The sequence below is a fragment of the Trachurus trachurus genome (genome assembly GCF_905171665.1).
Source record: "Trachurus trachurus genome assembly, chromosome: 1".
Taxonomy (NCBI): Eukaryota; Metazoa; Chordata; class Actinopteri; order Carangiformes; family Carangidae; genus Trachurus; species Trachurus trachurus.
In genome coordinates, this window is record NC_139891.1 from 12,174,932 (window position 1) to 12,189,540 (window position 14,609).

A 14,609-nucleotide genomic window follows, 5' to 3' on the forward strand; every position below is an offset into this window, starting at 1 on the left:
GCTCTCCTGGTGTTCAACGGTGATGAAAATCGCCAGAAAACGAGGCAACTGGGAGCCAGAAAGTCTACTAAGTAGCAATAATAAATCTCCCACCCCAAACACAGAGGTGCCCCCAAAAAAAGATGGTTAAGCTGTCAATTTATGTAATTTATGTTTGACTCTTGTTCTTCTGTGGCCTAGATATGTGTTGGAACCGTACATGCTTGGTGTTCCGTCTGTAAATGAACATGTGTTAATGCTGTCACGCACCATCAAGGAATTGTGTCTACTCATCTGTGAGTGACCCCACACGTGAAGATAAAAAAATCTTTGATTGAACAGGAGGGCTCCAGCTCGCTCGCGATTTTCATTGAGCAGCTCTTCCGCGGCCCGGCATTAGATGTGTTTTGGTTTGATTTTTTCTGCCTTTTTCTCTACTGACAAAAGCACAAAAAAGCAAACTCTGTATTCATGAATGAAATTCAGCTGTTGGGGAGACATGAGCTTTTTTCTGTCTTTTTTTGATGATGATGATGATGATGATGTCTCCCTAACGTGACATGCGGTGTAGCTGTGTGTTTGTCTACCATCTTGCCAGCTGCTGTTATGAATCGACTACATCCCTGGAATTGGACAGTCACAGGACAGTAATACAATTATCTCTAATTGCCGTCACATTTAATTATTTCTTGAGCACAAGGAGATTGAATCCGTAATATAAACCAATTTGGAAACAAAATGGTATAAATGAACTAATATGAAGGTACAGACTTGGACACTTGATGCCATATTTTCACTTCCCAGCAGACCAGGGCTTAGCTGAGTATCATATATTGTGTCTGGAGACTACTGGACTTTGCAGCATGGTGATAAAGGTTTAAGACTATAGCTCATAATTTAGTCAATAGGGGAATGATGCTATCTGACAATAAACTGGCGGCTTATGGGTTCACAGTGGGACCCCCTTGAAAATGAGATGCTACATCTCAAGGGGCTATCCTTTAATAAATTGAAATTCAAAGGCACCAAAACACATCCAAGAAAAATTAAGAAACAGTGTTACTTTGGCAAAGCTTTCAAACCTTTTAGGTACCTACGTAGACCCTTTCACATTCACAGATCTGATTTTCCCAGTCAACTGCACAGTGTTAAAATAGCAGGAAGAGAATGTGAGAGACTGGGTGTGTGCGAGGTGGAGGAGCCGACATTTATTATTAACAGTCATCTCTCACCCAAATCACGTTTGCAACACTGTACCTCTGATCTCTTTCACCTCTGCATTAAAATCTCTGCTTTCTTTGTCTTACCACTGTTTTGTCGAATTCGAACACCATTATTAGTCTAGCGACGGATAGCAGCCACAGAAATGTAATTTGCTCCCCAGTTCAGAGATAGGCTCCCAGAGGCCAGGCAGCTGTGCTCCAGGTGAAGCATTAAGCACCATGTTCCTTCACCTCTGCCTGCTTCCCTGCTCTGCTTGGTGCACATAAAGACCATGTCTGACCCCCCCCCCCCCCCCCTGCTTCCCTGCCTGGAGAAACATTCCCATCTGTAATGACCCATGTGTACATCATTTGTGCGTGTTGTTTGGCCCTTACGTATTCATGTGGATTGAATGAAAACGAGTAGGCAGGATAAAGCGGGGCTGTTGCTGACCACAATTTATAGGAGAGGTCAACTAAAGTGCCTTGCCTCAATAATTAACGATATGATTTAAGCGGTTGCACATTTACATGAAGTCCCTATGGCTGCGTTGTTGTGCAAGATAGGAAACAAATGAAGAACTCAGTGGAAGCTTCAACCGCACCGCCTGAAATGATTCTCCCCACAGCAAAACACTGTGCAGCTTGGCTGCTCACTCATCCTTCATATACTATTGAGAGATTACCCAAGTGCATCACTTAAGGTTTATGCCTACGATTCAGAGATTACTCATGTGCATAATTGTATGCAAGTTATACTGTGTGTATGGAATAAGTGACGATCTTTCCTCACCGTCTAGTAGCTCATTATTGTTAGAGAGATCATTACATAATTAAAAGGATGGAATGTAACCATATTTAGTCTACATATATATATGTATAGTCAAGATATTTTTCTCCATCATTGCATGTACACTTTAGTCTGGTACATTATTCTGAAAGGGCATTTTATCACATCATAAGGTCTAATAGATGTACTCAATTATGTACAATATAATTGATACATTTTTATCAGGGCCACAGTGGAGGAACAAAAACCACCATGTGCTCCAATGAGTCGCAGACACAGTTCAGAGAGAACACCGGTTTGAGGCTTGACAGCTGGGGGGGGGGGAAATCAATACATTTTGCAGGCGTTTGTTCTAAGGCACATATGAAGGAGTGAATTTTGCCTCAAATCAAACTGCTCTGCCTCTTTTCTTGCCTGCCCATGTTCCTGTTGTTTGTTTCCTTCTTGACAGTCACAGAGTTTATGTTGTTATTTCCAACCGTCACATTTCATATCTGCATATAGTTTCCTGTGGAAATGGTGTTTGGGCTTTAGAGGCTGCTCGCTGGTTGTTATTCAGCCTCTCTCTCTTCCCTGCTCCAGCACTCATTTGCCATGCCGTTTCATCCCCTCCCTTCATACTGCCGAGCACCGTTTGAGCTTTTTAAATCAGGGTTAGGCTACTGTTTCATCCCTTTCAAAACATCCACAAAACCCTGCCTTTGGTTTGCAGGGCTGGTTTAAAGAGGGAGAGGGAAAAAAGTGACTGAGAGAATGGCTTATTAGCAATGGTTAAATTGTTTGAATGCTCCAGGTAAACAAAAATCTTTTCAGAAATGTATAGTCATTGGTAAAAATCATCTGATTCAACTTGATTCACTGGGCTTTGATCTGACAACATGGAGAAAGTCTCTTTCTAAATCATAGTGACATCCCGAGGTACATCTAAGCTGAATCTTGTCAAATTATGTCTGAGTTCAATGTTTCTACAGAATTTCAACAAAGAATGACAGCTGTGTTTTTCATTAAGTTTGTCCTCCTTAAATGTTTAAATCCGAAATGCCCCCAGGCATTTTCTTCAGAAAACCTTGGAGAACTATTGTTGTTGGGAGGGCATAGTTTGAGTTAATGGAAAGTTATGTTTAAATGTCATAAGGAAATACTAACTTTGTGGATTCATGATAAATGATAGATATGATCAAATCAGTTTCAAGCAATATCAGACTTCTCCAAGTGTTATGGATTAGGAAACTATTGGCTTAATAATTACCAATCTTTTACCCTGTTATGAGACAATAATTTGAGTTATTGACCTAAAGATTAAGATGGGCTATGGATAGCTAAACACTCCAACTGTGAGGACTGGTTCAGCTCAACACAATTAAGTGGAATTGAATTTGTTCTTTTGGTGGATTTGCAAAATCAAATCCATTAGTGAACGTAGATTAAATTGAATACAGCTCGATTGATGTTGGTGTCCCATGTGTTTTTGCAGGGTTGTTCTCTCATATCCTACTGGATGAAGCAGCCCAGGCTATGGAGTGTGAAACCATCATGCCTTTTGCTCTAGCTAGCAAGACCACTCGCATCGTACTGGCTGGGGACCACATGCAGGTAAGTGAACAGAGTCAACAAAGGCAGTTAGAAAATATCTAGTTTCAATTTTGACTGAAAATACAACCTGCTAAATTATAATTCACAGGATAATGTCGGTGCACATTACAGGGACTCGGGTCCATTGTCTCAGATGTTTGAAGACTGACCCAAATAAAGGCATAGAGGAAGAGATGCCACATTAGTGACAGAAAGCAGCTCCATTTGTGTTTTGCGCTGCATTAGACTTCATTGTTGCCTACTTCTAATACAAAAGAACAGACAGCAGCCACTGTAGTGCTGTGGTTCTAGAGACCACTTCAACCAAAGATAACATAAATATAAGCTCATGTCATTCAAGCTCTCTAAGCCAACACAAGGGCTTACATCCCTATTTCCTCCTGTGCATAGACTTATCAGTAGGCAGTGAGGGCGAGGTATACTTTAATTGCTTGATTTCTTTCAGCCATTTCTTTGAGCAAAGAAAAAAAAAAGATTTTAAATACACTATCTACCCGTGTATCCATTCGTCTCTTTCTCAGTCACCGCGTTTCCTCTGTGGAAGGTTGCCTCCTCCATTCAGGAGCTGAATTGTCAATGAAGGCTAAGACCTCTATTGATCGTTTGCTTTCTTATTGACTGTGTTGGGCCCTATTAAGCTTACTGATTCTCTCTCACTGGCGGGCTTAAATTAAGATTCAAGCTTCAGATAAATAGCCACCCTGTACATGGCAGTGGTCAAAAGAGAAAAGGTAAATGAGTCTGCATGTTTGTGTGGGCGTCTGCAATTTTGAAAATGTGTAACCCAATTTGAATCAAAGCACAATGGGAAGATCATCATAAATCATGCCACTGTAGGACCAGAGGAAAGCAACACACCGAAATTGTGTAAATTGATTTATGCTTTATTCACTCGCACATGGTCAGACTTTTGATATTGCTTCCACAAGAAGTAATCAAATCCTACTGGTCAAACATTGTTCTGCTTTGTCCACCAAATTAGAGCAGTTCTGTAACTTTGACTGGTTTATACATATATAAAAAAAAATTGAATTTGTTTTCAAATCACTGGGATTCTAGGTTATTTAGACACCACGTGACACTGGTTTGTTAGACTGTTAAATTAGTGTAACAAACTGAAATTCAGAGCTAAAAAGAACAAAAAAAGGTCAAGAAGAGAACAGTCAAGTACCTGCGACATGTTTCGAAACTAACTTTGTTTCTCTGTCCCTTGATTTGCAGCTCAGTCCATTCGTGTACAGCGAGTTTGCCCGGGAGCGTAACCTGCACGTGTCACTGCTGGACCGACTGTATGAGCACTACCCTCCGGAGTACCCCTGTCGCATCCTCCTTTGTGAGAACTACCGCTCCCATGAAGCTATCATCAAGTAGGTGTGAGCCCTCAACACCGACCTGTGTTGAAACTGTGGGAGTAAAGACTGAGAAGGATGGAGGAAAGATGAGATACTTGAGAGAAGATGTGGTGGGAGGAAGGGCCAGAATAGAAGATAATATAGAATAGCAGCAGAGGAGAAGAGCTGACGGACCTGGTCCAGAGAGGAAAGGGGATTATAATGGCTGTGTTCATGTAGACAAAAGCCCTATGACAAAACAACAGAAGTCCAGATTGAATTTATATTAGAAACAAAGAAAATGTCGTTCTCAACACAAAAATGTTTGACTGGTCAACAATCCTAGGGTACCACACACGCACAAACAATTTACAAGTAATCAGTATGTACCTTTTCTAAAATATATACAATAAGAAAGTGATATGTGCATTCACAAAAACTCTAATGTAAACAAAAAATCTTAAATTATGGATTAAACAAAGAGTGAGGGTGTGTGGTGTTTGTGTGCAAGTGTGTGCAGAGCAGTGACAAATAGAGAGAGGCAGACAGCCCGGGAAAAAGAGAGCAGGCGATATACTGTATAATTAACTGTTGAGTGAGGGAATACTATACACTGCCTGCTTGAGCAGGCTGTAGTTTGTGGTGATAAAAGTATTGAAGTTGAGCACTTGGATAGAGATGGAAGAGTGGACAGCTCTAGAGATGGATTTATTTTCACAGGCATGATACAGTTAACAGAGATGTTTGAAAAAAGGATAAACCTGACCACAGTCACACTGGCTTCTCTCCTTCCTCTCCTCTTGTGGTCAATTTACCAAACTGATATGTTCCCATTAGCCACGCCTGCTAGCTCCTATCTAAACAGGTGGGCAGGCTCTTGTGTCGATGCGTGACTTAGTTACTTAGACAGGTCCTGGCAGACAGCTTCGTACACTGCCAGCTATTTAGCATTTTGGATTCAGTTGTGATTTGGAAACATGTTACAGGTGGCCCACTCTTCCTCTGTGCTGCAAACAAGAGAAGCACTAAGAATGACAAGAAAAATAGTCAGGTTTTATATTTTATTTTCAAGCTATCATCAGGTACTGGTTGCACACACATTGTCTGCATAATCACTCTGTTATATGAAACATGTTGTTTCATGTGTTCTCATTGGATGGAGCAAATCCTTACTAATGCAGGCCATGTGATCAGCAACAGGTCATTTCTACAGAACTTCATTTAGGACTTTGGTCAAGCTCACAAAAAACTCAACTCTGACAGGGAAATTTGAGTAAAATTATTTCCAGGAGCAAGGCTGTTGACTGACGTTTTACCAATTGAATAATATCAGTTAAATTCCTAAAATAGACTGACACATCCATACAAGCTGAGTGGGTATTCTCAGCCACGTGTTACAGTAGACACACATTGTTTGCTATGCTGAGGATTGTCTGTCATTCAATTTTAAGGTTTCATGCCAGTCTGTATCTTTGTTGCACGAGCAGCAATCTGACCGCTCACACGAAATGAACACTTGCCAAGCAACTCTGATCTTTATAATAAAATTCATAAAGAACATCCATTCGGCTTAAATTGGCTGTGATTTCTGATCAAGACAATATCTACTCTCATATTTACATTCACCGCCTCCTCCTTTTCTCTTCCTACAGCTACACATCAGAGTTATTTTATGATGGGAAGTTAATGGCAAGTGGGAAGCAGCCCTCCCATAAGGATTTCTACCCTCTAACCTTCTTCACAGCCAGAGGAGAAGATGTCCAGGAGAAGAACAGCACTGCCTACTACAACAATGCAGAGGTATGTGTCAGAGTATTATTGCAAACTCACCCAGACAAAACAGAATATGAGTTCCACCTGATCCTCATAAGTTAAACAAACACAAACGCATATCTTTTCAGTTGTGGCAGCTTGCCAATGTGGTCTCGGATACGAATTGAAGTCATCATTTTCTGTTGCTCTGCTGTCATATCTGATGTTTCCCATAGATTATGAATTATCTTAAATTTGTAACTGAATGTTATTAAGAGGATTATACAATTTCTCAGATACAAAGTTTTGTTAAATTCATAATATAGTTAATGCAATAACAGTTGATTTATTGAGGTTAATGCCTGCATCTTCAAAATGTTTAAATACCCGCAACTACAGTATACAACAGAAATATCTGAAATTACATCACCACTTGTGTTTTACTTTTTCATGCGCTGTGAAACAAATGTATTCATGAATTGTACAAAAGTCCCATAAAGTGTCTTGTAGTAATCCGTCAATTGTTCCCTAAATACATGTTTTACATTTAGAACTAAACCATAATAGAGAAAAGCCCTGTTCCATTCAACTCTTTAAGCATGAAAACATGATCATTGAGAAGTTAATCAGGATTAGTTTCTCCTGCTCCTGTTGTTACTACCACATGAACTGACTGAGGCTTCCATATATTCTAGTTACACCCCTTACCTCTCACACATTGACAAGTTGATGTTGGATTTTTTTTTTCCTCTCTTGTCCAGCTGTGAACATGCTGTCATCTTCAAGCTGCATTAGTCTCAAATGTTTTTGTGTCTGTGCTTGTTTCCAAGCCCTTTCTTAGGAGCATCATACTAACATTGTGTAAGGCCTCCTTTGCTCTCAAAAAACCCTGAATTCTTCATGGGTTCCATAATATGCTGCTAACATGCTTTTGAAATTCTACTCCATGTTGATATGATCACAACACATTATTTCTGCAAATTTGTCAGCATGCAGTCAATCTCCCGTTTTCCCCACATACAACCCTCTGTCTGCACCAGTGTGTGTGTGACTGTGAAAGAGAGAAAACACCGTAAAACAAGCCTTGTAATGCTGGTCACACTTAAAAGTGAGATAAATTAGAATAAATAAATAGCCATCCGCTGGGGGCAGTGTTATACACTGGGGGAAACCCTGTGTTCTGAGATTACTTTAACTTTGTAATGTGGTGCATTGTCATGCAGGAAGTAACCATTAGAAGGTGGTGTATTGCAACTATAGAGGGATACTCATTGTTAGTAACTACGCTCAGATAGGCTGTGGCTTTCAAACCATGAATAACTAATCTTTCTGTCAGCTTCACCCAGTCTGACCATTCTCCCCAGCTCTTTCTCATCAACAAAGTGTCCGCAGAGCCGGTGCTTACTGAGAATGTTTTTCTTTCGCACCATTCTAAGTAAAAACTCTAGAGACTGATATGTGTGAAAATCCCAGGAGATCAACACTCCCTGAAATACTCGAACCAGCCAGTCTGGCACCAACAATCATGCCATGGTTCAACTCACAGAGATCACTTTTTTCCCCTCCACATTCGGATGTTTGTTGTTATCATTAACTGAGGCTCCTGACCTGTATCTGCATGATTGGCTGTTTGAGTAAAAACATCATTTGCAGAGTCTGAGTCTCTCTCTGTCGGTGTGACAAAGCTACATCTGAGATGTAACGGTGCCAGACCATCTTAAATAATCAGCAAAAAATGAAACGAACCAAACTTCCACATTTTTAGAAGACATAAGTGATAACTGATGAACCATGAAAAACACAGATTTGACCCAAATTAGAGTAGGAATTACTAGTATTTTATCCCTTTTAATTTTAACAAGTTTTATGGATAATATTCATCAGTCTTTTACTTTCAAATCAATCAGCACTGTTTCTTCCATCACCATTAATAGGAATGCCTGCTGTCTTTTAATCGTAATTGAAGAAGAAATCCATCAGCTTAATTAAGAGGCCAACTAAGAGCTACATTTGACACTAAAGATGCATGATTCACTCAGAGCCAGTCTCTGATTGGTCCCTGTGCAGACTGAAATAGTTTTGGTCATTTGCCGTCTCCGACCACTGACCCACTGTTGACATCTTCTCACCAATTAAACATGGATGCATCTTGATCCTGCTCCCCAACTGTCAACAATGCCATATAAATTACCACCCGTCTCTTTAATACAGCACCCATGTCAAACCATTTCCAACATTATCATAATCTTGCGGAATAGAAATGCTCTGACAAAAGCGTGTCCATTTGTTTGTCTTGTGAAAATGTCTTTGATGGGCTTAGCATCAAGTGTGAGACAATATTTCCATGACAGTACAAAGCCTCCAGCAGTATGCCAAAGCTCTGAGCAAAAACCTACTCATGATTAAAAAAAAAAAATGAAAATGAAAAATAGGACTCAAAATATTAATTCCGACTTTAAAACTCATGTGAGCGCAAATGTGAACACCTTGCAAACCCGAGATTCTAAAGTTTCTGTGAAACTCACCTACTGGAGCCAGAACTAAATGATAACCGCTACCTTGTAATCATGATAGCGATACTTTCAGCCAAGTAGAATTGATAATATCAGTGAGTAGGGTTATTTTTTGTAACATTTGTTCAGTTTGGAAATATGAAGTGGATTGGACACAATATCCTAATCACTACACACTTAAGTTTATAGTGATTGAATGAGTCAGATCAATACATTGTACAGTTGAAGCAAAAATTGCTACAGAGTGGTGATTTACTGTTGAATATTTTTTAAATGTTTTTAAAGTCTAAATGTGTCAGTTTACCCACAGCTCAAATCAGATGGAAATGCCTGTGTAATATTTAGGCCTCATTTGGAATTTATAAGTGTATGATGATGATGAAGTGGTTTCAAAGGTTTCACATTGGCCCTCATTTATCAAACTTGCACAGGATCTGGTGTAGATTCTGGTGTAAATATCAGTGTACGCCAAGTGTCACGTGTGATTTACTAAAAGTGTGTACGCTGCTGATTTCGGCGTAGAACCGGCGTGGTGGTGATAAATCCGGCGGCTGGAAACGAGCGTCATTTAAATGTCACGCCCCGATATATTCCTGCTTTAGAGGCGTCGCCCTGCCCCTTTTACGACATGGAGACACGGAAGACGGCCAAGAAGAGGGACTTTACTGACATTACCGCGTTGAACAGGGAGAGGGCAGCAACATTAAATATCTGGACATTGATAGATTGATAGTTTTAGTGATTGATAAGCGTCATCCCGGTGGATGGAGGCTGCAGACGCACGTGTCACCGACCACGTCAGGAAACCCAGCGACCTCATGAAATGCTCCTGCAGTTTACTAAACACAAGTGATTGAGGAGAAATCATATAGGCATATTACTGCTGCGAACGCGACTTTATAACCATCAGCACCGATGGCATGGTTCGGCTGATGGAGGGATGTGAAACACCGGCCGATGTCCCGCTGACAGGTCCCGGTGACGGGGGAAAAAAAAAAAAACACTCCGCCGCGGAGATCAGCTGCACCTGGACAGGGGGCTCCGGTGTCCGGCAGAGAGAGAGACTGAGGAGCCGTCCGGTCATGCTCTGGTGCAGGAGATGTTGGAAGTTTGTGTGATGAGATCTAACAATAACAGGTCTGTCATTGACTGCTTCTGTTTACAAATCTGATTAACGAGCATCTGTCACATCGTGGTTTTTAATTCATCTCAGTTGCTCAAAATAAAAGTTGAGTTCAATTTTCAACACAGACTTGGTTTTATCGTTTCTTTTTTTTTTTTTTTTGGCTACTTTTTTACCTTTTTATCAATAGGCTATAAACAACAACAACATGTGGTCCACATCGCTGCGTTATTGGACTATGGTTTAATAATCATTTTGACACAGCAGCACTCGTTCCTGCATGTTCTACGCTGATTCCAAATGTGCGTACACCTGGTCAGAGCTGGCGTGAGATTTGTGCGTACCGTACGCTCACGCTCAGATTGATAAATGCCGATCCTTGCGGTGAATTTGGTGTACACCCATTTTTTTGGTGTATGCAAGTTTGATAAATGAGGGCCACTGTGTTCACTTTCACCAAGACACATCTCTGTTTTGTGGGTTGATTTTGATGACGCCATACAGCACAAATGTGTGTGTCTTTGTGTGTCTGTGTGTGGACCATGGTGTGAAGACACCTTGCATTTGGGCCTTGTTGTTTTTTTCCCCTCCGTCATCATGCTGCTCCTCCATCTCCCCAGGTATTTGAGATTGTGGAGCGGGTGGAGGAACTGCGCAAGAAGTGGCCAGTCGCCTGGGGCAAGCTGGACGAGGGCAGCATTGGTGTGGTGTCGCCGTATGCCGACCAGGTGTTCCGCATTCGTGCTGAGCTAAGAAAGAAGAGGATGCATGAGGTCAGCGTGGAGAGAGTGCTCAATGTTCAAGGTGAGAAATAGCACTAACCATAGTGCTTTGTATCAGAATATTAATGTGTGAAGTCAGTGGCACAAACACTGAAAACAGAGCTACAACACTATGATTATGGTGAGATTTATGCTGTGCTGCTGTCCACTCCAAGCATGACTGACACAACATAGATTAAAAATTTATTATTTTTATTTGCCATGCTGATGGTGTTTATGATCATTTTCAAATCATAGGAAATGAAAAATGAAAGAAAAGCAGCTGTGATCAGACAATCAAAGCACAGTAGTTACACAACCAAATTGAAAAACATACATCCCCAAAGGTCTCAGTATTTCTCAATGAAGAAATGTGTCTGTGTGAGTGAGATGATTTGTGTGTCTCAGCAGTTAAAATGCACATCTCCATTACCCTAAAGACTAATCCTTACTATGTCCCACTGCAGTTATCAGTGTTCATGTTGCCCTTCACATCACCAGTATAAGGAGTTGAGGCTGCTCCTCCTGTGCTTCTTAGCTTCAGTGCTAACCCTGCATCCAGCTGCTTTGCATGGTTAATTAACTTCCTCATCAGTCACATATGAAGCGTGTGGACACATACACAGGACAACCATACAGCAGCTGGTGCTTTAAATTTGACTATTATACATTTGGATGATGTTTGTTTGTCATTTCTGTCAGCCATGAGAAAATTAAATTATTCCGAGACCATTTTTTCTGTTCTGTATTTTTAGCAGCGAGCTATTACAAGACAACGAGCTTAGAAAAGTGGGTTCAGTTTCTACTGATATCAAATTTCATGGCAGCAAATGAAGAAATTAAGTTCACCCATGATTTTCAATCATTGCCATTTTGTTGCCTCTTTCTTAGTCAAAGGAACTGTGTTCCTCAAATGTGTTAGCCATTAACTAATCTTGTATGTGTTTCTAAATTATTAGAAATTATAAACAGAAAATTTCTCCAACAGACGTAGCTTCTTTTGATGTTATGTTTGACTTGTATAGGACTTCTATCTAGAAAGGTCATAATACTCATACTTGATAATTGTTTGCAGGTAAACAGTTCCGGGTGCTGTTCCTCAGCACGGTGCGGACACGGCATACCTGCAAGCACAAACAGACGGCCATCAAACGCAAAGAACAGCTAGTGGAGGACTCAACAGAAGACCTTGACTATGGCTTTCTCTCAAATTACAAGCTACTCAACACAGCCATCACCCGAGCCCAATCCCTGGTTGCAGTCGTGGGAGACCCCATAGCACTGTGCTCTGTTGGGCGCTGCAGGTAAATATGAGCACTTTTGACTTAAAGCTCTGACGTATCAGATCTTGCTTAAAGTAAAGTTATAATCAGGGGTACACATAACTGGTTCGCAAGTAGGCATGCGCAACAAAAATGAGGAATGTGCAACGTCACGTGTGTGAACAAGCGCTTTTGCGTACCTGACAGTCGCTAAAAAAAACGACAGTGCTGCGCTCTCCATTAGTCTCACCTACAACTTAGCCCAGCTGTCAGTGTAGCTCTGCTGTTCCTCTCTCTTTAGCCTGGTGTTTCGCTGCACGTATAAAAAGAGTTGAAGATGTGAAAATCTAACCTCCTTCTGAGAACTGAGCGCCAGTCATTAAAATTAATTTCAGACCGGTTTGTTAACTTTTTATGCAGACACCAGTTCTTCCTCCATATGCTAAGCTTTTGGTTGCAAGCATAGTTTTTCTCTCTTTTTTTAATATATTTTTGGGGCTTTTGCTTTTAATTGATAGGATAGTAGAAAGAGACAGGAAATGGGGAGGCAGAGAGAGGGGGAATGACATGCAGCAAAGGCCCACCCGTTTCGGGAATCGAACCGGGTGTAGCTATAGTGATGACTGTAGCCTCTGCACATGGGGTGCCTGCTCAACCCACTGAGCCATATGGCGCCCCGTAGTTTTTTCATATAGGTATGAGAGGGTCACCATTGGCCACTGCTTCCTTTCTCTTTTTGAATCTCTTCAGCTCATCTCCATGCTTTCCCAACCGCCAATCTCCATAGCAACCATCAGTTTTGTCTGCTAGTCATCGCATCATGTCAGGTCCTTCGCTATTGTGGTTGTTTCTAAATGTCAGCCTGCAAATGCAGAGCATTTGCTGTGATGTGTCCAGAACACGTGCATTGTTTGCCCAAGGCTGAAGCTCCTCTCAGGAGCCAAAGGTCCTGGTCAGAGAAGTGACTGAAGGAAGTGTTGAGAAACAGTGGATTGGCACTAGCTGAGATGAGTTGAGGTGTAACTAAAGGTCAAAATCTCCTTTGTTTGATTGTTGGTGTTTAGTTTTTTTGTTTATCTGTTTTGTGTTGTGTTTTGTCAAGGTGAATTAGCTATCAGCTAACTTCAGGTAGTTTGTTTTAAACAGACTTGACTTTTATATTTAACCCCCAAGGAGTAATTTGTTAACACTGCCAGCAGGAAAAATTCAACAGGATGATCCATGAAACACTCAGTCCAAACAAGGAGGGATAAAGGAGAATATAAGTAAAACTTTTCTCCATCTGTTGTTTCCCTTTTTCAGAAAATTCTGGGAGCATTTCATCTCCATCTGCCACGAAAACTCAAGCCTCCATGGCATCACCTTTGAGCAGATCAAGGCCCAGCTGGAGGCCCTGGAGCTCAAGAAGACCTACGTTCTCAACCCACTGGCCCCAGAATTCATCCCACGTGCCCTAAGACCCATGCAAGGACACCACTCCTCTTCACAGGCCCTCCATCCTCACCATCATCCACATCCTCAGCATGCACAGCCCGCCCCCAACAAGCAGGGTCCACAGCAGCAGCAACAGCAGCAGCAGTCACCCCCTAAGGTAAGGCGTTTCCAAGGAAAGAGGGCAGGAAGCGGAAGGAATGTTTATTTTTTCATTTTTATTTTTCACTTTTCACTTTCTGCATTAGAAATCCTCACAGCAAACTGTAGAAATTTGGGAAGATGAAAAAAATAGCCCTGACTGTGTTGCATTTGTTTCTGCTCTATCATCCATTCTTATTACAATCACTAGTGTTCAAGGATAAGAGAAGAAAGACGGGTAGGTCGAGCAGTTAGGCAGAATTGAAAGGAATAAAGGAAGAGTAAAGGAGTTGCAATGCAGAGTAAGCATGTGCTGGTTTATGGAAATGGCAAACAAATTATCAGAAATAAATTGAGTGCTGCTTCTTTTTAGACAGGAAAAGTGACGAAAGCCTTTGACAGGGGTACGATGGGTACAACGCAGATATCTAATAAAATTACTCAGTTTAATTTTGACCACAGGAAATGACTTGGTGGTCATTCATTTTAGCCTCAGAACAACAAAAACACAACCCAACAACACCAATAGGAAATTAGTGTTACAGGTTGGCGGAAGGATGTGTTGTTTGATTGTTTAGCTCGGGTTGAAATGTCTTGGTGTGTCTGTCCTCCCTCCTGCCCTGAGGTAAAGGTTAACGAAATCACCACAGCTGCCAACCTGCTGCCATCACCCACTGGGCCTAATGAGCCGCACCTCCGCAGACACACACACACACACACACACACACACA

The 14,609-nt window shown here is 41.3% G+C and overlaps 1 protein-coding gene across 2 annotated transcripts in view; it reads left to right on the forward strand.

Moving 5' to 3' along the window:
- helz (helicase with zinc finger) overlaps positions 1 to 14,609 on the forward strand; it is a 58,415-nt gene that overhangs the window by 30,963 nt on the left and 12,843 nt on the right. For both annotated transcript variants that reach the window (XR_014595551.1, XM_083976724.1), the window contains exons 19-24: positions 3,446 to 3,564; positions 4,786 to 4,931; positions 6,548 to 6,695; positions 10,904 to 11,087; positions 12,120 to 12,348; positions 13,609 to 13,897. Coding sequence is in view for 1 of the 2 variants with exons in the window: in XM_083976724.1 (XP_083832850.1) it covers positions 3,446 to 3,564; positions 4,786 to 4,931; positions 6,548 to 6,695; positions 10,904 to 11,087; positions 12,120 to 12,348; positions 13,609 to 13,897 (1,115 nt within the window). In the remaining variant the exon portion in view is untranslated. The remainder of the gene's footprint in view (positions 1 to 3,445; positions 3,565 to 4,785; positions 4,932 to 6,547; positions 6,696 to 10,903; positions 11,088 to 12,119; positions 12,349 to 13,608; positions 13,898 to 14,609) is intronic.